Raw genomic sequence first — 27638 nt, 5'->3', positions numbered from 1 at the left:
CAACAAATTTCATTAAAATCGGTTCAGCGTTTTTTTTTTCAAAAAAAAAACGTTTTTTTGTTTTACATGTATTTGAATAGACCGCGTCGGAGTTGGTCCCGATGTAGAGCTTCCTCTTAAGTGGAACCGCTTCAACTGCGTGATATAGCTCTTATTTTTTATTGTCTGAGACTTGCTCAGCATCTGCACTTAATGTTCCACGTCACCGGTTTAAGAATTGGCAGAACTTTCAATAATTAAATCTCATGGTGCCCCGCGTCGTCGTGAGGAGCCCAAACGCTCGGATATCGTGCATGTCTAGTCAAGTACGCCCAATGAATTTCTATTTTTAACACTGTGTTGTCGGCCCAGTGTTAGGGATGATAATAGTACGAGTAAAGATTATGACTTCCCGTTTCGCTGTAGCGGACGGTTGCATATTTACTTCGACAACTTTAGGTTTTTCAATGTCGGACGCAAACATGATAGAATCGCATTATTGCATCTCGCCCCCAAGGAAACGTGATCTCACCGGCCTTGAATTGCACCCATCACCTCATGCTCGGTAGTACAGCTCCACACCCACCAATTTCCTTTGTTGCATGAAACTCATTGGCGAGGTTAACCCAATTCAGTATAAGGACATGTCCGCCGCGTAACCGCTTCTTAAGTTATGTTGCAGCGAGTGCCAATTACTTGGTTTATCTTCAATGTATTGAAACCCAGCAATTTCCCATTCCATTAATTTTGAACCTACATCTGCCTTGTATTACTCTAACTTAGTCCACGTACTAGTTTTATCCACTCGCCAAGTACTTCATTAACCGTTAGCAGGATTTCCAGGTAACCTTTTGTAGTACGGAGAATAATTACGGTGACTACGAGTCAAGGTGGTACCTTGAAGAGAACACCGACCACTAGGAGGCCGTCGGGGTGCTTGTAAGCCTCTCTGACACTGCCATATGCCGTGTTGATATGTACCAGGTGCATCTGAAAAAAAAATACATATAAAAGTAAGTTGAATAAGACTTAGATGTCCAATAGAAAACACCAGTTGCTTGTACTCCCCGGTTAACCTACTGAACGTACCGGGGCTGGAGCCTCCTCCGGAGTATTCCGGCGGGGGGGGGGGGGGGGGGCGGAGCCCTTCCGCCGATGCCCAAGCCTACCAAGCCTACCTAGTCAGTTTTACTGACTGTCGTATGGGTGTGGTTTATAAAATCCTCCTTAGCTGTTACTAGTTCTGCGTAGGGCAAACGGGACGGTGTATCAATCAAAGGCTAATGGAACATGAAAGGTCGTTAACCGGTGAATCACCTTCTAATCTTTCCCTACATTGCCAAGATTGTAACTGCGCCCCAGAGTTGGATGAATGCGCGATATCGTACAGGCATAAGAATGAAGATACGCGTCTTGTGGTAGAGGCATGACATATCTATAATGGTAGAAGTGCGTGCGTGAGTCAGCCTTCAATTACTTCACATAAAGAAGACATTAAGCGCCTTAACAGTTATCTCTCACGTAGACCGGCACATGTACCCGACTGACACGTGGTGATACCATTCCTGAGCTTGCGCATATGGGTTTTGTGTCTTTTATCGCTTCAGTGCTCATTTCAGTTGATAGTCGGACTTGGTGTTGTCCACTTCTCTGCTCTTGAGTCCTATCTGCACTCCTCACCTCTTTTTTGCATAGTGAATCCTTACCAACTAGTTCAGCTTTCTGTCATTCTAAGCCAAAGCCTACCTCCCCCCCCCCCCCCCCCACTTAACGTGTCATTGCGAGAGTTTTGTCACCCACATCATTTGAGGTTCCTGTTGACTTGCCACGACCACTTTTCTTAAGGTTTTATTATGGCTAATAGCTTACTTCCTCATTGTTGGCGGGGATGGGCACGGATTTCACTTCATAGTTTGCTTCATTTCTGCGAATTCTGACAATAGGAGAACAAGTACATTAGAAGTACCAGCAGCGGCTGCTTCATCCGTATTTTCTCACTTCATCTTAATTAGTATCACTGTCATCATCATCACCACACTATATGATGTTCACTGCAGGATGAAGGTCTCCCCCTCTGATCTCAAATTAACCCTGTCCTGCGCCAACCGATTCCAACTAGCGCCCGCGAATTCACATCAACACTGTTTTAAATTTCCACTGTAACCATTAGGCACATCTACAATATATTTGAATATATACAGAGGACAAAGTTCATTATATTTTTCAAGAGAAGGACTTAGCCAATTAACAATTATTTCTAAAGGTATCAATAGCTTATGCCTGCAGACCTAATATGTTGCTGTATGATCACCTCACTTCATAATGCTTTGCGTGCTTTTTTGACACTGAAAAAAAAAACCTGTAGACTTTAGCAAGCCTTAGGCGGAGTCTTTGATCGATGGCGTATGAAATGCATTTCAATGATACGTGTCTCAGGGTTCCTTCTCTTTGCAGTAAGCAAATATAACGAATCACTAATAAACTTCTAATAATTTGCAACATTTATTAGGGATGGAAGTATTGTCATTTGCATGTTGAGGTTATAAATATATGCACAGTGTCCCACTTAACTATCAGGCACTAAGATTTAAAAAAAAGAATGCGTTGCTCAAAAGAAACCTCGTGCATAGTTTTCCCAGTACAGGGGAGTAGCTCTCAGTAACGTTTTCATTGCTGAGATTTAATTACGTAATTGCAATTAATTGGCGAACTCGAGACGTACTATCATGATTATCAAAGTGTGAATGAGGCATTTTCAGGCACAGCCAAGGGAAATCTAACTGCGATATACTGAGCGACGTACTAATTGCGTATGAATTTTTTCCGACTGATAAATAAACCCTGCGAAATATGACGAATACCACGTGGCTACACTCCCACCCGCATCATAAAGCAGCGCCCTCAAACAGGCTGCTTCAGAGTTAGCCACAACGAAATGAACGAAATAAAGATAAAAATATCCGCCCAAGCACTCCATAGAGACAGTTAACCATCGAAGCTGAAACGTGTGGCCCCGGTGTTTATCACTGCGTGAAACCTGACGGTTCATTAAATGATGCCTTGGTAGACTGCCGGATCCTCGGTATGCAATTGCTGCTTGCACTCGGCTGCACGAGGCCGTTCCTGTGGCAGGGCTGCAGCATCGGGACGGCGTGGACGAGCTCGTTCCCGGTTCTGCTCGTGGCGTTGCTGATAAAAAGCTGCCTGCTCTTCAGGAGTCCGTATGTCGCGTGGCCTCCCGTTTCGTAGCCGGGGAGAAACTGCTGCGCGCCCGCTCGGCTGTGACGGATAGCAACAACGACATCACTGGCGCAGTCGCTGGCGCGCCTCTCTTTCGCTTTTTTTTTCGCGCATTCGCATTGGGTTGCGCCGGAGGAGCTTTCGGCGTACAGGCGACGGACAGACAAATCGGCTAGCCATATGCAGCTTCACTGTGAAACATCGTGATCGAGCTAGTGCCTCATCTGCCTTGCCTCGGCCGAAGTAACGCGTCGCATTCGGTGTTAGTTGGAAACAAGCTGTGGTATCTGTTGTCTTAGCGTAGGCAAAGCGCACGAATGGTTCTTTTTTTCCAGTATACCTACCACCGCAAAAGCTAATCCACGACGTCATTGCAGATGTTTAGAGGTGCGTTTTGTTTCGTCCCAGTCGCCATGTGTTTCTCTAGGAGCAGAAGGTAAAAATTATCCTTGCCTTGGGAACTGCATATGACAACAAGAGGAAAGCCGCAAATATGTACCAGTCATGTAAGTGTGGTGGTAGACCAAGCGCGTCGACTATCATAAATTATGAAAATTTGAGACGAATTGGGAGCTTTAAGGAACAGCGGCGTATGACTCCATTTTTGGGTCCTAGCCTACGCACGGATGTTCTAGCATTTATGGCCTCAAAGCTTCATGCGACCGTGCGGCACGTGGCTGCCAAGGTACCAATTTCCAAGTCATCAGTTTGGAGGATTCTAAATGACAGCGTTTCATCCGTACTACCTTAACCATAACCAATGCTTGAAATATAAGGACCTGTAATATCGCCTAGATTTCTCGTATGGGGTCCTCAGAAAAGCCGACGAGTAGCCGGACTTTTTGAGCAACCTCATGTGCACAGATGAAGCCAATTTTCACATGAAACCCCAGGTAAATTTGCATAATACACACTATTGGAGTGACTACTACAATGCATACTAGGTAAAGCGCAAACGGCACCATTACCAGTGGTCAATCAATGTGTGATGCGTAATTTACGCCGGTGCTATAATCTGTCCCATTCTCTTGGAGCACAAACTGACTGGATAGCTCTATGTGGAAGAAATCCTTGAAGGAGTGGTGGCACGCTGTCACATCTTCCACTTCTGTGGTATCAGCAAGATGGAGCACCAGCACCCAGCAGCAGCCGAGCGCGAAACTAGCTGGATGCGACCTTTCATGCGCAATATATTGGAAGGCACGGAGCTGTATATTGGCCGGCTAAGTCACCTGACCTCTCTACAATCAATTTCTTTCTTTGGGGTTTTGTGAAAGATTGTGCTTACATGATCGATACTGACGCCACAGTAGCCCAAGGCAAGAATAGCGGATGTCTGCCGTAGAATTGAAGTGGCAGTCATTAAGAAAGCCACTAAAAATGTGATAAAGCGGACTCAGTACTGCGTAGCTGCAGAAGGAGACCTTTTCCAACACGTCCTCTAGGCGGGAGCTGGTCTGCAACGGCGGTTACGAATTCATAGATAATAAGGGCACTCTGACAGTTGATGTATTTTTTTAATATATTTGCATACTCGGCTCATGCAGTAGTGGTTATTTACTTTCTTGAACGTATCGGTTTTGCCTTTTCTCACCACCTGGGTCGCTTCCCGTTCGGTTTATTTCGCTTTTACTTTACGCAATAGAACAGTTGTTTGCAGCGCGTATACACTCTTATAAAAAATAAAACGATAAATTTATTTTGGCTCTGGTCCGAAGCAAGTTTCTGGCACGAAATATAGCTGCGCACGCACTGAGGCGCGAGCAAAGCTGGGATTGTTGAAACATTCTATGCCAATTACATTGCTTTTCGCATTTCGTGCGGGGCCAGAGTGGCGTTTCAGCCGCGTTATCAAAGGGGGCCTTTGTTATCCATGTGATCAATCGTTCTTGAAAGACAGATAATAAGTATGGTGTAGAGAGGAAGGAATAGCTGCAAAGCCGTGAAACCTGCTGTCGGTGTTCCTTCCGTAGAGAGCGCATAACCCTTATCAAGGTGATGCGCTCTCTCTTCGGGTTTGCGACAGGCAGCGCAGTTGCTTCCAATCAGCTTACTTGAGGTCGCTGCTTTATTATGAGGATGGGACCGCATTCATGGTGCATTTCTCACATTTCGAGAGGTTTTTTTTTTTCCAATCGGAAAAAAATTGTACGCAATTAGTACGTCACTGAAAACACAGCAGTCAGATGTCATTTGGGGGTACCTACAAATGCCTCATTGACACTTTGATAATTAGGACAGTACTTCTCCCATAAGATAATATTTGTAATTGTCAAATTAAATTTTAGGAATAAGATAATTATTGGCGGCTACTCCCCTGTACTAGAAACGATAGGCACTAGGTTTTTTTCAAGTAACGCAACTGCTCTTTAAGTGTAAGTCAATTGATGTGTGGTGTTTTATGGCGCAAGGGCCAGGTATGGCCAAAGAGCTCCATGACAAAGGTAAAGTTAGCGGCGCATTATGACTGGTGTAGACAATGAATTCCTTATGGCGCATGTGATATGGCTGTAAAAAGCCCTAAAATCTGTCGCCGTGGATGGCGTAAAGTAAATTGTTGCTAAAATAATGACATTAAGTAGTGCTTTGGGCTGAGGCAATGGGGTTTCGTTAGAAGCATGATGCAATAAAACATAACATTGACACTTTAGCTACAAGAAATTCTTTGAGTACAGGAGCTGTTATATGTGCGCTGAGAATTCCCTCGCCAAATGATTTCCAGAGTGTCTGTTTCAGCCAAAAATTCTAAGAGTAGTTTGGAATTAAAAAGCGGTTCATTGCTAAGAAAAAATTAAGGGTGAAGAGGTATATTTTCGCGATATGCAGAAATGAAATACCTTTTCCTCTGTGGTTCTATTGCAGGACATTGAATAAGAACGTGCAGGACTGAGATTTTGGCCGAACTTACTACAAGTCGGAGGATTCCCCCCAGTCAAGAGGTAAGAGAGTGCCGTAAGTGCGTCCTATTCTTAATCGGTAAAAGAGCACTTCGTGATATCGTTATGTTCTCTCCGATACCCAATGTCCTAATTTCGGTTTATCAAGTGCAGTTTATTTGATACCTGAGCATTCCACTGTTGCTGCCAGTGTATTTTCAGCTTGTGACGCAAGTATGCTTTAAGGTCTGTGTCTGGGATGGGTGTGTTTATGTCCGCATCACTAAAAGCTAGCGAAGTAGCTTTCCTGTCAGAAGCTACGTTGCCTTTTATACCACAGTGGCCAGGTACCCAGCATAGGATGATCATTTGTTCAGCACTATAAGCTGAGCATAGCAATGTATACAGCTCATTAAAGACGGTGTTTTTATGTTTACGTACAGGCTCGTCCACTCTTAGGGTGAACACGGCTCACCGTGGCCGCGCTCCGCGGGCCGCCAGTGCGTCCGGCGCGGCGGCGCATCGAAGCGAAGCGAAGCGGCGCAGGCGCACACGGACCCAGGGGAGGCGCTTCGCGTCGTCTGCAACAGCGCTGGAGCGCGCCGCTCTTGCTTTGCTGTAAAGTACACTTCGCTAGACCCAGGTGACTGAGCGACCGAGGCGGCGTGGCGGTAAGGCGCACTTCACTTACTGGAGCATTTTCCAGCTGGTTCGGTCTACAGCTTGTGAACAGCCCGCTTAATCAATATACATTAACAGAAACAAGCTTATCACCACATAAATCACTCAGCATGTTTTTAATTAGTGATGAGGGCAAAAATACAGTCATTTCTTCGCTCTCTTTATTAGGCTGGTGCCATATTATTTTACTCTCACAGCACTTGGTGTAGTGCCTACCGAAAAACCTATTAGGCGCGCTCTTCTTCGTTGGAGTCATCATGTGATGTGCCTAGCGCGCCATTTCGCGCATGTCTTGATGCTAGAACGAATTTGCTTAATTGACATAAAAAAGCGACCGAAACCCGCAATAAATTCCACAGAAAGTTAGACAACGATTGTTCAATCATGCATCATCATGTTTGCCATCGATTTTACCATTAAGGAGGGCAATAATATTACTTCGACAGCATCTAAGAAGTGACATCCGCTACTTCGCGACTTCCTTATTGACGCGTTAATGTCGCTGGTAGGGGTGCATGGAGCGCTTTACGCGATGTTGGAAACGGCTCTCCCCTGCATGGCAACTGATTTGGCGGCAGTTTTACTGCCCCTTTTCATCCTTCTACATCATATTTTTGTTCTCACAGATTGGTTAAAATCGCCGAAGCGGTGCCGGTCCTTTGACGGCTACCTGACGTGAGAAGTTGCATTCTTATTTAGAGGAATCGTCGGTCAGTTATTTGATTACATTGATTAGGTGGAGTGAAACATGTGGCGCCGTCGTTTATTTGGGTGTTTGTTTTTTTCTCCTTGGAGTCGATTCACGCCACATGCGAATGCCCTTTCTGTCCGTTTTGAATAGGTAATTGAATGGATGGATGAATGGACGCAAAACTTTAATAAGGTCCTGAGGTACGCGACTCAGCGCGCTGCGGGCCGCTCCCACGTTGGGACAGTCAGGCCTTGCCCGACCGCGTAATTGAAGGGGAAAATCTACAATCTACATGTCTGTTTTCTAGCTTAATTTACGTCTTGCCGGGTAATTAATTCGTTACTCGCTTGTATTTCATTTCAGTACTTCCTCGGAATAGGTCACATGTATGTTCTCACTAGCATATAATTGTACGGTATGCGTCCCGAAGCGGCACATGGCCTCTGCGTTACGCCATATAGGGGGGCATCGGATAAATTTGGAGAAAAGGAGGAATTGATTTCTCTTTCTCAGGGGTTAGGGGGGTGGCGAGGCTGAGTGGGTAAAACTCAAATATGAATACGGCACAGGAACCCTTGCCTTGAACAAGCGATGCTGTTGCCGTCGTGGGGAAGTGGCCGGTCCTTGTGTTGGACGAACGTGGCCACGATAATTAAACCGGCGGTCATGAGGCCGGCCCGGTGTCGTCTGCCGACAGCATGCCGGTGGTCGGCCAACGGGCTCGACATTTGTAAAAGCCAAGCCCGGCCCAAGCCAGATTGCTATGTTCGGGCCAGTGTACTTTTTAACTGACCATGGGCGTCAGCCGGATCTACCGTCGTGCCCCCCCCTCCCCCTTTTCTTTGGCTTAGGTCATGCTACTCCATTTTAGCTTAATATGGTGATGTGGTGCAGCCAACGGCTGCTCAAGTGAGTGACTGGCCGCTCACGAGTTAAATATTCTGGGATGACTCGTCAAATCGAAAGACACCAGAGGTGTTTCCATTAAACGCATTTCTATCGACTTGCATGATGAATTGCATTTTGTTCGGTTGTCGGTTGCCGGCGCACTTCGGCGACAAAAACGCTGTAACAGTGCAGGATTTTATTTCCCCGGTGCACTTTCGCAAACTGGCCATGTCGCGGGTACCGGAAAAAGAAAGACGACGCATTGTAGATCTGTGCCTACAAAACTATTCTCAACGCGTTATATCGTAGATGACAAAAAGGCCACTGAAAACTGTGAATCGAATAGTCCAGGCTTACAAGAAGGATGGAAGAATTGCGGATGCTCCCCGTAAAGCCCGGCAAACAGTGACCACTGAAGTTGAATACATGACCATTGTTGCGGCGGCTGCTGCAAACCCGACCTTTATCGCTCGGGAAATTAAGAACAGCCTCTGGCTGGCTAACGTCTCTGACACGACTATCAAGCGTCGCCTCTACGCCCCAGCCTAATAAAGAGCGCGAAAAAATGACTGTATTTTTACCCTCATCACTTATAAAAACATGTTAGGTGATTTATGTGGTGAAAAGCTTGTTTCTGTTAATGTATACTGATTAAGCAGGCTGTTCACAAGCTGTAGACCAAACCAGCAGGAAAATGCTCCAGTAAGTGAAGTGCGCCTTCCCGCCACGCCGCCTCGGTCGCTCAGTCACTTGGGTCTAGCGAAGTGTATTTTACAGCAAAGCTAGAGCGGCGCGCTCCAGCGCTGTAGCAGACGACGCGAAGCGCCTCCCCGAGGTCCGTGTGCGCGTGCGCCGCTTCGCTTCGATGCGCCGCCGCACCGGACGCACTGGCGCCCCGCGGAGTGCGGCCACGGTGAGCCGTGTTCACCCTAAGAGTGGACGAGCCTGTACATTCATTACGGCTCGCACTACACCCAATGAGGATGTGAACACAATAGCCCTAGTCAGATTCGTTTGCTTGATGTGCTTTACTGCAGATAGTATTGCATATGCTTCCGCTGTAAAAATACATGTATGTGGGTTCAATGTACCGGATATAAAAAATGCTGGTCCTAGTGCTGCATAAGCAACACAAGAAGGAGACTTAGAGGCATCTGTGTAAAATTAATGATGAGGATATGTAGTGTTTATTGGCGCAAGGGCCAGGTGTGGCCAAAGAACGCCAAGGCAATGTTGGTAAGTTCGCAATGTGGTTATGAGTTCTATGGGGTTAATGTAAAATGGCTGTATAGGGGCCTTAAAAATAGTCGCTCTAGGGTGCGTAAAATTTATATATAATAAGATTATGTCGATGACAAATGACGTGTTCTATGTGTAATAAAATGCATCGTGAAAGAGTGATGCAATACAGAAAATATATTGGATGGTGAAATTACCTGGAGCACCACTGCCTCGCCAGAGCCCTTGAAACACAAGGGCCTAGAGGCATGTGCTATATAAAACAGATATCACAGCGGACTCCTCTAAACAGAGGAGACCCTACGAGTGTGTGGGGCTAATAACATGTAATACAACATCTTTCAGGAAGCCCAGGACTGCGCTGGAGTCAAACAGCGGTTCTGGGCCTAGTAACATTACTGGATGAAGGGGGATGTGCTGGCGGTATGCTACGGGAAAATGTTTCTTTCGTTCAGATTCGGCTTTCCGACACTCCAGGAGGACGTGGAGGACGGTCAGCCTCTCCCCGCATCTACCACAGGTTGGAGGCTCGTTTCCGGTGAGTAAAAAGTTATGTGTACCAAATGTGTGTCCTATTCTTAGACGACAGAATAGGACATCTGTCCGGCGTGATTTTGTTACGGAAGGCCAGAATCCTAACTGTGGCTTTATCACGTGGAGCTTATTATTTGTTTCCGCGTCTCATAGCCGTTGCCACTGGTTCCGTAGTTTCCTCCGTAAGAAGGGCTTCAGGTCTGTGACAGAAACTGCAGCGGTGGGATTAGCAGAATGCGATGCAACTGACGTGGCCATCTGGTCCACAAGAACGTTACCTTCAATGCCCCTATGACCTGGCACCCAGCATATGATGACATGCTGATTACCTATATACGCTTTACACAGAGCAGAATAAAGTTCGTTAATTACTGGATTTTTGTCGTTAGAGAAAGCCATCAAGGCCTTCACAACACTAAGGGAATCCGTGTATATGACTGCTTTGTGGAGTTTTGATTTCCTGATATGCTTCACAGCCGACAATAGTGCGTAGGCCTCAGCCGTAAAGATACTAGTTTCCGTATGCAGTACATTGGTTTCCGAGAAGGATGGCCCGATGGCTGCGTAGGACACCCCGTCGTGTGACTTCGATGCGTCTGTGTAGAACTCCGTGCAGGAGTGTTTGTGCTGGAGTTCTCGGAAATGCATTTGGATTTCAATCTCTGGAGCGTTTTTGTAACTTCCATGAAAGATGTATCGCATTGTATCAACTGCCACTCCCAAGGAGGTAGCAACTTGGCTGGATGCATTAGGCGAATTTCGAGGATTGGAACATGCATTTCATGACTAAGCTCCCTCACACGCAGCGAGAAGGGCTGTCTTACGGAAGGACGATTACGAAATAGTGTAGCATATGTCATATCATTAATGGTGTTAAAACAGAGATGTTCGGGATTAGAGTGGACTTTCAAAAAATATGTTTGGCTGATGTATGTTCTCTGGATATGAAGTGACCACTCATTCGATTCTGCATATAAACTTTGTACGGGACTCGTTCTGAAAGCTCCTGTGGCTAAACGGATACCCAGATGGTGAACAGGGTCTAGCATCTTTAGTGCGCTCGGGGTGGCAGAGTGATAAATGACGGCACCATAGTCTAGTCGTGATCGAATGAGGCTTTTATATAGATTCATTAAACACTTCCTGTCACTACCCCACGTAGTCTGGGAAAGAAGTTTCATTATGTTCATTGTTTTCAGACATTTTTCTTTAAGATGTTTAATGTGGGGGACGAAAGTGAGTCTGTAGTCAAGTATGACACCTAGAAATTTGTGTTCCTTGTTTACAGGTATCTGCTGTCCACAAACTTCTAAGCAGGGATCCGGAACTAGGCCTCTCTTCCTTGTAAACAAAACACAAGAACTCTTATGAGGATTGATTTTGAATCCATTTTTCTCTGCCCACCCTGACACCTTGTTCAAACCATGCTGTACCTGTCTCTCGCACACTGCGAGGTTACAGGATTTGAAACCGATTTGAATGTCGTCCACATAGACGGAATACAAAATGGCCGGTGGTAAGTAAGCACGAAGTGTTGTCATCTTAACAATAAAGAGTGTGCAACTGAGCACGCCACCCTGGGGTACACCGGTTTCTTGTGCAAAAGGACGTGACAGCACATTGCCTACTTTCACCCGGAAAGTACGATTGGACAAATAGCTTTTTATTACGTTTAGCATATTACCATGAATGCCCATTTCTGACAAATCTATCAAGATTCCGTAGCGCCAGGTCGTATCGTACGCCTTCTCCATATCGAGGAATATCGATAAGAAGAACTGTTTGTGTACAAACGCGTCACGAATATGTCCTTCAATACGTACAAGATGGTCGGTTGTGCAGCGCCCTTCTCGGAAGCCACACTGAAAGGGATCAAGCATTTTGTTTTGTTCAAGGAAATGGATGAGTCGCCGATTTATCATTTTTTCAAATACCTTACACATGCAGCTTGTGAGGGCTATCGGGCGGTAACACGCCACTGAAGAAGGGTCTTTCCCTTGTTTCAAAACAGGGACCACAACGGCTTCTTTCCACGCCGTTGGAAGGTACCCTGCGTCCCACATAGTGTTGAAAAGTGTGAGTAGTGTTACTTGCGTGTCATTGTGTAAGTTTTTGAGCATTTCATACATGATTCTATCGGATCCCGGTGCAGAGCTCTTGCATGCGCTCAATGCAGCTTTTAACTCGGCAGTACTAAAAGGGCAATTGTACGGTTAATTCTGTCGGGATTTATTGATGAGTGGCTTGCATTCTTCTACTTGTTTATATTTTAGGAAGGATTGCGAATAATGATTTGAGCTTGATACACTCTCAAAGTGCTCCCCAAGTGAGTCGGCCTGATCTTTCAGTGTATCGCCCTGTGTATTTACTAGAGGGAGTGAATATGTTTGCCGCGCTCTAATCCTATTAACCCTGTTCCAGGCTTTGGCCTCATCTCTGAACGAGTTAATACTCGATAAAAACTTGTGCCAGCTTTCTCTTCTGGCCTGCCGGCGGGTTCTCCTACCTTGTGATTTTATTTTTTAAGGTTGACAAGATTCTCAGCAGTGGGAGAAGCTCGCAGCAACCCCCACGCCTTGTTCTGATTCTTACGGGCGGTCCGACATTCGCTGTTCCACCACGGTACACGTGGTTTGCATGCCAAGCCACTTACTTCGGATATGCATTTTGATGCCGCATCTATTATGAATGCTGTAAGATAATCCACAGCAGCATCAATTTCTAAAGAAGACAGGTCAGCCCATGAGATGCTAGAGAGAGTTCGAAATTTCTGCCAGTCGGCTGTGTCTATCTTCCACCTAGGAGCTTGTGGAGGATATTCGTTTTCTTTAGATGTTTTTATCAGTATGGGGAAGTGGTCGCTCCCGTAAGGATTGTTTATAACTTCCCATTCGAGTTCAAGCAGTATAGACGGGGAAACTAGGCTGAGGTCAATTGATGAAAATGTTCTGTTGGCGAGAGAATAATATGTGGGTGCCTTCTTATTCAGCAGGCATGCACCAGAAGAGAAGAGGAACTGTTCAACAAGCCGACCTCGCACATCTATACGAGAGTCGCCCCATAGGCTGTTGTGCGCATTGAAATCCCCAAGTACAACGTAAGGTTCTGGCAATTCATCTATGAAGGACTGAAATTCATGTTTGCTTAGTTTGTAGTGTGGGGGTATATAAATCGAGCAAATTGTGATAAGTTTGTTTAGCAAAACAATTCGAACCGCCACTGCTTCAAGGGCCGTTCGTAGCTGCAAATGTTGACAGGCTATGCTTTTATGAGTGAGAATCGCAACACCACCGGATGATGCGACGGCATCATCGCGATCTCTGCGAAACGTAACATACGTTCGGAGGAAGTTTGTTTGTTTGGATTTTAAGTGTGTTTCCTGTAAACACAGCACCTTTGGATTATGTTTATGGATGAGTTCTTGCAAGTCATGCAGGTTTCTAAGGAGTTCTCTGAAGTTCCATTGAATAATTTGTGTATCCATATTTAATATAAATACGTGCTGTGTTTACGGAAAGGGAGGTGATGCCTTAGGTTACAGAGCTCTTTCGAGGCCCTGTAACGAGGGTTCTGGCCTTTCTGGAGCGTTCGAGAGAGCCTCGCCGCTCCTTAGGCGCTTGGCGCGCCGTGGGGATAGATGTAGTGTCCATTGCCTCTTGTGAGGCGCCGGACACGTGCTCTTGCGAGCGAGAAGTTTTCAGAGAGGGTCCCGCCTTGGAGGGCAAGACCCCTGCGCCCACCAGCCCGGAGACCGATGGGGCTCCCTGGGGGATCTGGCTGCGCCGGCCGTTGCCAGCGCTGGATGGGGCCGGGGAGGTTGGTGTAGCCTCGGCTGCGCCCACCTTCGGGGTCAATGGCCCCGTCTGCTGTGTTGGCGTTGCAGAGTTAGCTGCAGCCGCCGAGGGGGCGGATGGCGTCACTGCCGGCTCACTAGGTGTGGGTCGGACAGCCGCCGGAGGCCGTTGTGGCGCTGCCCCCTGACGCGCCACTTCGGCATATGTGTTCTTAGGCAGGTATGCGACCCGCCTACGTGCCTCCTTGAATGATATATATTCTTTCACTTTGATCGTGACAATTTCTTTTTCTTTTTTCCAAGATGGGCACGACCGCGAGTACGCGGCGTGCTCTCCATCACAGTTTACACAATGCAAAGAGTTCGCGCAAGCTTCAGACGTATGTTCATGGGTACTGCATTTTGCACACGTTTGGCGGCCTCGGCAGCTCTGCGAGCTGTGGCCGAAACGTTGGCATTTGAAACATCTCAGGGGGTTTGGCACGTATGGCCTAACACGGAGCTTAATGTATCCTGCCTCGATTTACTCGGGCAGGACACTCGAACCGAAGGTGATTATCAAGTGTTTCGTTTGGATTTCTTTTCCATCTCGCCTTATCTTAATTCGTTTGACATCTATAACATTTCGTTCACTGAAGCCCTCCAAGAGCTCAGCCTCAGTGAGCTCCAGCAAATCATCGTCCGAGACAACGCCCCGGGTGGTGTTCATAGTACGGTGCGGGGTTACTGTTAGTTGGTTATCCCCAAATGACACAAGCTTAGACAGTTTCTCGTATTGTTTCTTATCGCGGAGCTCAAGGAGGAGATCACCGCTTGCCATCCTGGTCGCCTTATATCCGGCTCCAAAAACATCAGTCAAAGTCTTCGATACAAGGAACGGTGAAATAGTGCTCACTGGTTTGCCGAGTTTTTCCGAGTGTACTACATGGAAACGTGGGATGTTGTGGACTTGGCGTCCGAAAAACTGAAAAACTTCATCGGTGCGCCCTCTTTTCTGAGGGCGATCAGGGAATGGAGGAAAGGAGCTATCCATAAATATATGTGAAATTTCGGCAGCAACGCTAGCCACCCACCATGGAGTCCAACAAGGGGACGCTGCAGGGCCTGAAAAACAGGGCCTGCAAACGCCAGCTGTACGCTGCCGCTATAACCTAATGTGATATAACCAAGGTTGGCTACTCACACAAGGTTAACCCTTGCTGCCAGGAAGGTCGGAAGTAATAAAGAAATGAGAAGGAGACAGGAAAGGTGGAAAGTAAGGAAAAGATGAAGGTTGTAGGGAGAGAGAGACAGGAAAAGGCAACTACCGATTTCCCCCGGGTGGGTCAGTCCGGGGGTGCCGTCTATGTGAAGCAGAGGCCAAAGAGGTGTGTTGCCTCCGCCGGGGGGCCTTAAAGGTCCAAACACCCAGCATCAGCTCAACCCCCAGGATGCCCCTTTCCCCAGACACGGCTAAGCCGCGCACGGCTACACGCGGGAGGGTCCAACCCTCGTGTGCTCGGGTACGTGGTGTCGCAACACACCAAACGCCTGCTTGCGCAGACGCCCCTGCGGGGCTGTGTAAAATTCAGCACAAGAATACTCCTCCAGAAGCTCACGAGAATGTGAACGTATCTGTGCCTCAGGTGCTCGTTCTGATATTTCTGCAAACGAGACGTGACATTCGATAGTCTGCCACTCCCAAGGCGGTGGAAGCCGTGTAGTTGCTATTATAACATTCTGTAAAATCGACGCGCCCGTTTCTTCGGACAATGCGTCCGAAGGAACAGAGGAGGTCTAGTGCCTGGGCGGTTACGGGAAAGCCTATCCCTGGACAGGTCGTAAATAGCTGAATGGCATGGATGATGGAAATCTGATTTAACTTTGAGGGCGTAAGAGAGACTTAAATATGTTCTTTGCAGATGTAGGGACCATTCGGTAGATTCAGCATACATGCTTTCTACGGGGCTAGTGCTGAACGCATCAGTAGCGAGACGGATACCCAAGTGGTGGACGGAATCGAGCTTCTTCAAATGACTAGGCGTGGCAGAGTTATGCACAATGGCTCCATAGTCAAGGCATGACCGTATAAGACTTTGTACAAGCTCAAGAGGCACCTTCTGTCACTTCGCTAAGATGTGCGGGACAAGAGCTTCTGTAGATTCATTGTCTTCAAGCATTTCATTTTCAAATATTTTAATTGTGGGATAAAAGTTAGTGTGGAGTCTGAAACGAGGCCTAGAAATTTATGTTCGTGACTAACAGATAGCCGTTCTGCATTAAGGTCAATACCGGCCTCCGGTATTGCACCTCTCTTATTTGGAGAAAAAAATGCATGTTCTTTTTTCAGGGTTTAGTTTAAAGCCGTTCTCGTCTGCCCACTTAGACAACTTATTAAGGCCAAGCTGAACTTGCCGCTCGCAGATACTAAGATAGCATGACTTGTAACCTATTTGGATATCATCCACGTATACGGAATAAAACATTGTACGTGGTATGATAGTACGGAGCGAATTCATTTTCGCAAGGAATGAAGTACAGCTCAGCACTCCACCTTGTATCACACCAGTCACCTGAGTAAATAGACGAGATATGACGTTACCAATCCGAACATGAAATATGCGGTGGCAGAGACATATTTGAATCACGTTTAGCAAGTTGCCTCGGACGCCCGTTCCAGCTAGATCACGAATGATTTAGAAACGCCAAGTAGTATCATATGCTTTCTCCATGTCTAAATATACTGATAAGAAAAACTGTTTGTGCACAATCTCATCCCTCATATTTTTTTCGATGCGGACAAGTTGATCTGTTGTGGATCTATGCTCCCTGAAGCCGCATTGCGAGTGATCTAGTATCTTGTTACTTTCAAGAAAATGCACCAGGCGCCGGTTAGTAATTAGTCGGCACAATCGACTTTCCACCGGGAGACATGTGGAGAGCACTCATCACCACTTGTTAGTTTTATGACAAAGGGAAAATGGTCTCTCCCGTGGGGATTCTTAATCACGTTCCACTCCAGATGCCGCAAGAGTGAACTCAATGCGATGCTTAAATCGACAGATGAAAATGTTTTGTTTGCAACACTGTAAAATGTAGGATCTTTTCCATTTAGCAAGCAAGCATCTGTAGTGTAGAGGAAGTTTTCAACTAAGCGTCCTCTGGCATCACAACGACGGCTTCTCCAAAGGGTGCTGTGTGCATTAATATCTTCAATGACAATGTAAGCTTCGGGTAGCTCATAGATAAAGGTGTGAAATTTCGTTTTTCAAAGTGGGTTGTTCGGGGGGATATATACAGAGGTAATTGTGATCAGCCTATGAAACAGTACCGCACGGACTGCAACTGCCTCTAGAGTTGTTTTAAACTTTAGTTGCCGGCAAGCAACACCCTTATCTATTATAATTGCCACACCGCCAGACGAAGCAAGAGCGTCGTTGCAGTCTTTTCGATAAACGGCATACTGCCGGAGAAGGTTCGTGCATGAAGGATTAAGATGCGTTTCTTGAACACACGACACTTGGGATTATACTTATTTAGGGGTTCTTTAATGTCGTCTAGGTTGTGGAGTAAACCCCTGACATTCCGCCATGTTATCTGTGCATCCATAATGTATGTGTTTTGTGCTGTTTTTCTAAGAAATATAGATTAGATTAGCTCACGAGGCCTTTCCAGGCACCTTGATACGAGCTCTCTCATTCTTCCCGGTACGCTCGAGGGAGCTGCGCCGTTCCTTGGGCGTCTGACACGCCGGATTTGTGTTTGTATCCATCACCTCACCTGAGGCGGTGGATAGTGCCCGCGCAGCGGGCACGTTCGAGGGGGTGGTGGGCCTATCTGCACGCGAAGTGGCTTTGGGTCCAAAAGGCCCGAAGGTCTCCTGGTCCTCCTTTGCGAGGGCCGGTACAGCGCTGGCTGTACCGGCCCTGGAGGGGCGGGGGGGGGGGGGGGGCTGATGGCCTGACGGCCGTCACACTCCGTGTGACATGGCCGGCTGCCGAAGGATGTAGCGCTGCCCCCCGCCGCGCCACATCCGTGTAGGATGTACTAGACTGATTGATCGAGAAGCGTTTGCACGCCTCTTGGAAGGAAAGGTTCAGTTTTACTTTGATTGCGATGATTTGTTTTTCTTTTTTCCAGGATGGGCAAGAACGAGAGCACGCGGGTTGATCCCCTTCACAGTTAGCGCTACGGGTGGTGGAATTGCAGGTGACGGACGAGTGCTCGTGTGATGCACATTTCGCACAAGTAGTGCATCCTCGGCAGCTTTGCGAACCGTGCCCGAACCGCTGACACTTGAAGCATCGGGGTCGGTTAGGAATGTATGGCCTTACACGGAGTTTACAGTATCTTGTTTCTATCGATTCTGGTAAGTTGCTAGTTCCAAAGGTGATGATTTAATGCCTGGTTGGTATTTCTTTGTCACCTCGCCTTATTTTATCATTTGTACCTTGATGACGTTCTGCTCTTGCCATCCTTCTAGTAACTCACTTTCGGTAACTTCGAGAAGGTCATATTCCGAGATGACACCACGCATGGTATTCATCAACCTGTGCGGTCCTACAGAAAAGGGAATGTCCCCAAACGCTAGAAGTTTTGAGAGTTTGTCATATTGTGGCTTGTCGCGAACTTCGAGTAGAAGATTGCCACTTCCCATCTTCGTTACTTTATAACCTGGGCCTATTGCTGTGGGGATTGATTTGGCTACAAGAAATGGTGATATCATTCGGACTGTCTTCCTTTCGTGCTGACTGTGGACAACGTGGTATTTAGGAAAGGACACTTTAGGTTGCACAAAAAAGTTGAATAGTTCATCGGTGCGCCCCCTCTTCAGGGAACGATCAGGTAATGGGGGAAAATCTTCTGCCATAAAAAATTAGAAAAATTCGGCGCTGATGGTGGCCACCCACCACCAAGCCCAACAAGGGGACGCTACAAGATTGGAAGCCTGCAAATGCCAGCCATGCATCGCCACTATAACCTAATATAATATACCCAAGGTTGGATAATTACACCAGGTTAACCCTTGCCACCCAGAATACGGAAGTGAGGAGAAGTGATGTGAATGCAGGAAAGATGAAAAAGGCGAGCGAGAAAGACGAAGGTCGGAGAGCAGGACAGGAAAAGGCGACCGCCGATTTCCCTCAGGTGGGTCAGTCTGGAGGTGCCGTCTAAGTGAAGTAGAGGCCGAAGAGGAGTGTTGCCTCCACCGGGGGGTCTTAAAGGTCCTAACACCCGGCATCGTCTCAACCCCCAGGATCCCCTTTCCCCAGACATGGCTAAACCGCGCACGGCTACACGCGGGAGGGTCCAGCCCTCGTGTGCTCGGGTACGTGGTGTCGCCAAACGCCAAACGCCTGCTGGCGCAGAGGCCCCTGCGAGGAGTTAGCTAGTTAATTGGGGTTTAATGGCGCAAAAGAGACTAAGGCCATGCTGCGGCAGTCACAGTATAACATCCATTGTCAAGGCAGCAATAGCTGCGTTACCTTAAGTCGGACGTACATAACCGGTTTCATCTAAATTCTCGAACAAGTGAGTGAATAACAGTAGTGGATCATTGCCCAGTATTAATGAATGAGTGAATGGATGGTGTTTATTGGCGCAAGGGCCACGTATGGCCAAAAAGCGCGAGGTCCATGGTGATGAGTTCGCTATGTATTTATGAGTTCTATGAGGTGATTTGACATGGCTGTAAAGGGGCCTTAAAAATAGTCGCTCTACAGTAGGTAAAATCTATCTGTAATAAGAATATGTCGATGACAAATGACATGTTCTATGTGCAATAAAATCCATTGTGAAAGAATGATCGTGGTTATATTGCGTTCAGTTTTACACAGACGATATTAAGTGAAGGATGGGACGTGGATGGACGTAGCGCACATTCTATTTGGCCCTACGTCCGTCCACGTCCCATCCTTCACCTAATATCGTCTGTGCAATACTGAGTGCAATATAACCATGAACGTTCACCAACTAGCCCTCTTCATTGCTTTACTGAAAGAATGATGCAATATAGAAAATATGTTACATGGTAAAATTAGCTGGAGCACTACTGCCTCCCCAGAGCCCTTGACACACAAGGGCCTAGAGGCATGTGCTATACGAAACAGCTATCACAGCGGCATCCTTTGAAGAGAGGAGACGCTACGAATATGTGGGGTTAATAACATGTAATACAACATCTTTCAGGCAACCTAGGACTGCGTTGGTGTCAAAGAGCGGTTCTAGGCCGAGTAACATTACAGAATGAAGGGGGATGTGCTGCCTGTATGATGGGAAAAAATGTTTTTTTCTCTCAGACTCGGCTTTCCGACACTCCAGGAGGGCGTGGAGGACGGTCAACCTCTCCCTGCATCTACTACAGGTTGGAGGATCATTTCCAGTGAGTAAAAAGTTGGGCGTACCAAATGTGTGTCGTTTTCTGATACGACAGAATAGGGCAACTGTTCGCCGTGATCTTGTTACGGAGGAGCAAGAACCTAAGTGTAGCTTTATCACGTGCGGTTTGTTGTTTATTTCTGCGTCCCACATGCATTGCCAATGGTTTCTTAGTTTCCTTATTAATAAGGGTTTCAGGTCTGTGACAGGGACCGAAGCAGTAGGATTAACTGCGCGCATTGAAATCGATGTGGCCATCTGGTCCGCTAGAACTTTACCCTCGATGCCCCTATGGCCAGGTCCACAGCATATAATCATATTTTGGTCAGATATACATGCTTCACACGAAGGAATAGAGTTCTATAACTAATAGATTTTTGTGCTTACAAAATGACATCAAGGCCTTTCCAAGACTTAAGGAATCCGTATATATAAGTGATTTTGGGAGTTTTGATTTCCTTATATGCTTCACTGCCGACAATACTGCGCAGGCCTCAGCCGTAAAGATATATGTGTCTGGATGTAGTACATCGGATTCCGAGAAGGATGGACCGACGGCGGCATAGGACACTCCGGCATGTGACTTCGAAGAAACTCTGTGCACGAGTGCTTGTACTGAGGCTCTAGGAAATGCATTCAGAATTTCTACCTATGGAGCATACTTTGTAACTTTTAGAATGATACGACACATTCAGAATAGAATCAGGAGCACCTTAGACTTCTGTCATCCAAAGGACCAGGCAGGATTCCGCAAAGGCTACTCAAAAATAGACCATATTCACACTATCAATCAGGGGATAGAGAAATGTGCGAAATATGACCAACCATTATATATAGCTTTCATTGATTACGAGAAAGCGTTTGATTCAGTCGAAACATCAGCAGTCATGGAGGCATTAAGGAATCAGGATCTATATATAAAATATCTATAGCGGCTTCAGAGCCACCGCAGTCCTCCATAAAGAAAGCAACAAAATCCCCATAAAGAAAGGCGACAGGCAGGAAGATACGATCTCTACAATGCTATTTACAGCGTGTTTACAGGAGGCATTCAGAGACCTGGATCGGGAAGAATTGTGGGCAAGTGTTAGTGGAGAATACCTTGGTAGCTTGCGATTCGCTGATGATATGGCGTTGCTGAGTAACTCATGGCACCAATTGCAATGCATGCTCACTGACCTGGAGAGCCAAAGCAGAAGGGTGTGTCTAAAAATTAATCTTTAGAAAACTAAAGTAATGTTTAACAATCTCTGAAGAGAACAGCAGTTTAGGATAGGTAGCGAGGCACTGGAAGCGGTAAGGGAATACATCTACTTAGGGCAGGTAGTGACCGCCGATCCGGATCATGAGACTGAAATAATCAGAATAAGAATGGGCTGGGGTGCATTTGGCAGACATTCTCAGATCCTTAACAGCAGGTTGCCACTATTCCTCAAGAGAAAAGTGTATAACAGCTGTGTCTTACCAGTACTCACGTACGGGGCAAAAACCTAGAGGCTTACGAAAAGGGTTCTACTTAAATTGAGGACGACGCAACGAGCTATGGAAAGAAGAATGATGGGTGTAACGTTAAGGGATAAGAAAAGAGCAGATGGGGTGAGGGAACGAACGCGAGTTAATGACATCTTACTTGAAATCAAGAAAACGAAATGGGCATGGGCAGGACATGTAATGAGGAGGGAAGGTAACCGATGGTCATTAACGGTTACGGACTGGATTCCAAGGGAAGGGAAGCGTAGCAGGGGGCGGCAGAAAGATAGGTGTGCGGATGAGATGAAGAGGTTTGCAGGGACGACATGGCCACAATTCGTACATGACCGGTGTAGTTGAAGTATGGGAGGGGCCTTTGCTCTGCAGTGGGCGTAACCAGGCTGATGATGATGATGATGATGACGTCACATTCTATCACGTGTCACTCCCAAGGAGGTAAGAGCTTGGTTAGGTGCATTAAGCGATGCTCGAGGAGGCGGACATGCATTTCATCGCTAGGCTCCTTCACACGCAGTGACAAAGGCTGTATTTTAGAGGGACGATTGTGGAAAATTGTACACACCTCATGTCGGTAACGTCATTAAAACATGGAAGTTCGCAAGGTTAGAGTGCACTTGATAGAAATATGTAAAGGTGATGTGAATTCTCTGCAGGTGGAGCGATCACTCATTCGATTAGGCATATAAGCTTTCAATCGGGCTCGTTCTGAAAGCCTTAGTGGCTAAGTGGATACCTACATGGTGGACAGGATCCAGCATCCTTAGCGTGCTCGGGGCGGGACATTTATACACTACTGCACCATGATCCAATCGGGACCAAATTAGGCTTTTGTAGAGATTCATTAGACACTTCCGGTCACCACCCCATGTAGTATGGGATAGAAGTTTCATTAACTTCATTGTTTTCAGCCATTTTTAAAGATATTTAGTGTGTGAATAAAAGTGACCTTATTGTCAAATATAATACCTGGAAATCTGTGCTCTTTGCTGACTGGTATTCGCTGTCCACACAGTTCTAAGCAAGGATCCGGGACCAGGCTTCTTTTTCTTGTAAAAAGAACACAACAGCGTTTGTGAGGACTGCTTTTGAATCCATTTTTTCTGCCCACTTTGACAATTAGTTGAGGCCGTGCTGTACCTGTCGCTCACGCACTGCGCGGTTACATGATTTGAAACCTATTTGAATATAGTCCACATAGAGGGAATAAATAATTGCCGGTGTTAATGAAGCACAAATTCTTGTCATCCTAAAATAAAGATTGTGCAGCTGAGCACGCCTCCCTGAGGTACACCACTTTCCTGTATAAAAGACGTGACTGTACATTGCCGACTTTTACCCGGAAGGTACAATTCGACAAATATGTTTGGATTATGTTTAGCATATTGCCATGAATGCCTATTTCTGACAAGTCTCTCAAGATGCCATAGCACCACATTGTGTCGTACGCCTTCCCAATGTCGAGGAATATGGGTAAGAAAAACTTTGTGTAAAAATGCGTCACGGATATATCCTTCAATACGTACAAGATGATCGCTTGTGGAGCACCCTTCTCTGAAGCCACACTGATAGGGATCAAGGATTTTTCTTAGTTCAAGGAAATGAATGAGTCTCCGATTAATCATTTTTTCAAATACCTTACAAAGGCAACTTGTGAGGGCTATCGGGCGGTAACTTGCCACTGAGGAAGGGTCTTTGGCTTCTTTCAAAACAGGGACCGCAATGGCTTCTTTCCACGCGGTTGGAAGGTATCCTGCAGCCCATAATGTTGAAATGTGCGAGTAGTGTGTCATTGTGTAGGTTTTTGATCGTATCACACATGATTCTGTCAGATCCCGGTGCCGAGCTCTTGCATGCGCTCAAGGTTACTCGCAACTAGGTAATAGTAAAAGGATGCTTGTACAGTTCATTCTGCCTCGATTATCTTAGGATTGGCTTACGTTCTTCTATTTCTTTATGTTTAAGAAAGGATTTGAAATAGTGCTTTGAGCTCGACACACGCTCAAAGTGCTCCCCAAGTGAGTCTGCCTGATCTTGTAGTTTACCGCCCTGTGTATTTACCAAAGGGAGTGAATATTTTCGTCGCCCTATTATTCTATTAACTTTGTTCCAGGCTTTGACCTCATCTGCATATGAGCTGATGCCCGATAAAAACTTCTGCCAACTCTTTTCTGACCCGTCGGCGCGTTCTCCTGCCTTGGGATTTTACTTTCTTAAAGTTAATGAGATTCTCCGTAGTGGGAGATGTGCGTAGCAACCCCCACGCTTTGTTCTGTTTCTTACAAGCGATCCCACATTCGTCGCTCGACCACAGGACATGCCACTTGCATGCCAAGCAACTTACTTCAGATATGCATTTAGATGTGGCATCTTTAATGAAGGCTGTAAAATACTGCACAGCAGCATCAATTTCTCAAGAAGACATGTCATCCCATGAGATACTAGCGAGAGTTCGGGATTTCTCCCAATCAGCTGTATCAACCTTCCACCTTGGAGCCTGTGGTGGATATTTGTTTTCTTTAGACCCCACAGGCAGCTGTGCGCATCGAAATCGCCAAGAACAACATAAGGTTCTGGCAATTCATCTATAAAGGACTGAAATTCATGTTTGTTTAATTTGTAATGTGCAGGTATGTAAAGCGAGCAAATGGTGATGAGTTCGTTTACGAGAACAGCTCGAACCGCCGCTGCTTCAAGGGGCGTTTGTAATTGTAAACGTTGACACGCATTGCTTTTATTGATAACAATGGCAACACCACGCGATTATGCGAAAGCATCATCGCGATCTTTGCGAAACGTAACATACTGTTGGAGAAAGTTTGTGTGTTTTTATTTTAGGTGTGCTTGCTGTAAACACAGCACTTTTGGATTGTGTTGGTGAATAAGTTCTTGCACATCATCAAGGTTCCATCAAGGTTCCATTGAATAATTTGTGTATCCATATTGGAAGTAAACTGGTGCTGTGTGTACAGAAACAGAAGTAATGATTACAGAGATTACAGAGATTACATTACATAGCTTTTTCGAGGCCCTGTAACCGGGGTTTTCTCCTGTCTAAAATTAATTTTTGTTCTTCTACAGAATATGCAGGAAGCAAGTAAAAGTGCGCAGACCTGAAATTGAAGAGGAGCACAGAGAACATGCTGCCGAGAAGGGGCCCAAAAGCGAGTCCTTCCAATTAATCAAGGGGCCAGTGAAGATTCCTACTCACTGTTTCATCGCTCGTTGTGCGATGACAAGCATTGTGACCCACAAATATAGTGGAAACAAGAACACATGACAACTGAAGCGCAATCTGTCACCCAAGTTTGATGAGCAAGGAGGAAGAATTTATACCCGTAGCTACTATCATCTGCTGCAGGTTGCATATGATAAAAGAGCAGATAAAGATAATCAGAATAAATCAGAACTGACAAGGTCACCCACTTTTTTCATATCGAGGTGATATATTAGAAATTGTGTTTGATGGTTAGTTGTGACGCACACAGTCCCTCACGCAGGCTTCATCACTAGCCCCCATGTTGCAGAATGCTCCCATATCGCGAATCATATTGCACTTGCTTCTGAGCAGGATTTCCGCACTGTCAAAAGATTGTGGGCGACCCCATCTCGTGCAGCGTGCATCCAAGTTGTCCGGTGAATTTACTAGGATGACAGCATATCTGTGATCCCTGAGCCTCTGATTCCAGCACTGACCCGTTTGTCCAACGTAAGTGCAGTTGCATGTGAGCAGTACTTTGTAAATGACTCCCTCTTTTACGTTACATGTGCGCAAATTTGTCGTGTACGAAGAGGCAGTCGTTTACAAGATATTGCTCACCAGCAACCATGCTTACGTTGGATGAACAGGCTGGTCCTTGAATCAGAGGCTCTGGGGACACACATACTTAGCCTAGTAAATGCATCAGACAATTTGGCTTCACACCGCACGAGATGCGGTTGCACACGGTCTTTTTACAGGACGAAAATCCTGCTCAGAAAAAAGTGCAAAGTGACAGAGAGATATGGGAAGCATTTTGTGTCCTTGCGAATGGTGCAGAAGCCTACATGAGCGAGCCGTATATGCCACTACCTCATCAAGTGAGTTGCCTTTTCGGTTCTGATTCATTCCGAGTTTCTTTTCAGCAATTTTTTTGTGAATCTGACTTCCAGCTAATGCTAGCGGCTACAGGTAAAAATCCTTATTCACTAAATTCAGCTTACAGTTCGTCCTTAACTTGTGAGTTTTAGTTCCCCTAAATCTGTGTGTCGCGATGCAACAATAAACCTACACAAACTAGAGCCTTTTTAGGCCTTGCGCACTTTCCTTACTCGCTACTTCATTCCGTGGAAGAGATATTTTTGGTCCCAACCAAGCAGCCAGGAACAAATCGGAGACGAATAAAAAGTGTAAAGAACACTATTGTGTGTTATTTCATCGCATGCATGCATGGCAGTTCCCGGTATGTGGGCTACACAAGTTTTCTCTAATGTCTGCTTAAACGCGGCATCCTGTGACCACAATCTCGACAGACTTTCTGCAGAAATGCTGTATCCCGCAGCTACACAGATTGAGCAGGCTTTCCGCAGAAGCGACGCACCAATTGGGGGCTGGGAGGTGACAGGGGCCGACAGAAAATCTGTCAGCTGTCTTCAGATATTCTGTATCCCGGGTGACTCGCGGTCTGCAGAATTTCTGCAGCAAGTCTGTAATGATTTTTGTAAGAGCCTTATCTTTGTCCCTGTTGTTAATGCACGCTTTAACTAATAATAGAAACTTTTAGCTAGTCCGTTACTTCAGCAGACGGGGGCGGTTTTCCGGGTGGTCTGAGGCGTTAACGTGAGCGGCCGGAGTGATGCAGCCTCCTGGTGCAGTAGAGCTCAACATGACACACACAGAGTGACAATTGCAGCAACCTAATATATTCTGCTTCGCTGGTGGAACAAATGTTCGGCAGCGGCGTAATTGTGAACACGAAAATTTGCACCCCAGCTAAGAAAAACATAGTAATTGGCTCTCTGTGAATGTGGTTGAGCTTTGCACTTTCCAGCTGCGCCACCAATCTGGCCGCTCACGTTTACGCCCCCGCTTATGTAGCAAACCGCCCGCGCTTGCCGGATTATCAGACAGATTAAAATTATATAATAATGCAGATGTACCGACTAGCCCATATAGCTACCGTACTACAGTGTAGTCGAGTTCATATGCCTTCTGCTGCACTGTTCGCTTCAAGATCTAATGTCCAGCGTTGCTACAAGTCGACTGATCCGCCATGCAGCCGATGCTCCCACGATAAGAAAGAAATACAGGAGGCTTTGGCAGAATATTGATAAATAACCGCATGAGTGTACGTGCGATCCAATTTGTTACGGGATATAAAAAGTGTGGTACCGTCCATTCTTCCGAAATAATGGGGTTATGAGGCTTGCCAACCACATAATTATAAGAATTGGTGGCTCCCCGCTAATCAAGAGACGGTGTAAGCATGAAATGGCAACCTGCACAGCCAAATGCTTGGAGATGGTACTAGCCACAATCATAAAATGGGTGTAGGGCATCTTCGCGACGGCACACGTCACCACACCACACCGCACCACGCCATGTTATGTACTGATACATATGGGCACTGCCCAGCGTGAAGATACCGGCAATAAGTCGCACCAAAGGCAGCGAAAGACGCCAGGGAGACAGACCACACTACCCAGATAAAAGATGTAAAGCGCCTGAAGGAGGGGCCACGTAGCGTGACGCCATCTCTCGAGGCGACGTAATCTCGGCGTTGCGGCATTGAAGAACCGTTGGCCTTTAAAAGAGCACAGGTAACTCTGTCTCTGTGCCTGAATATGGTGATGAAGTGTGTGCCTTTTCAGCGTCGCTATTGGAAATGAGAAA

The 27638-nt window shown here is 46.4% G+C and overlaps 1 protein-coding gene across 1 annotated transcript in view; it reads right to left on the bottom strand.

The window, feature by feature from the left end:
* Positions 1 to 27638, bottom strand: part of LOC135912772 (carbonic anhydrase 2-like) — an 81826-nt gene that overhangs the window by 40377 nt on the left and 13811 nt on the right. Inside the window, exon 5 of the mRNA XM_065445308.1 lies at positions 877 to 969. Coding sequence (XP_065301380.1) covers positions 877 to 969 — 93 coding nt within the window. The remainder of the gene's footprint in view (positions 1 to 876; positions 970 to 27638) is intronic.

The sequence above is a fragment of the Dermacentor albipictus genome, chromosome 2 (genome assembly GCF_038994185.2).
Source record: "Dermacentor albipictus isolate Rhodes 1998 colony chromosome 2, USDA_Dalb.pri_finalv2, whole genome shotgun sequence".
In the NCBI taxonomy this organism is placed as follows: Eukaryota; Metazoa; Arthropoda; class Arachnida; order Ixodida; family Ixodidae; genus Dermacentor; species Dermacentor albipictus.
The sequence above is the reverse complement of the archived record's forward strand: the minus strand, read 5'-3'. Positions and strand labels throughout refer to the sequence as shown.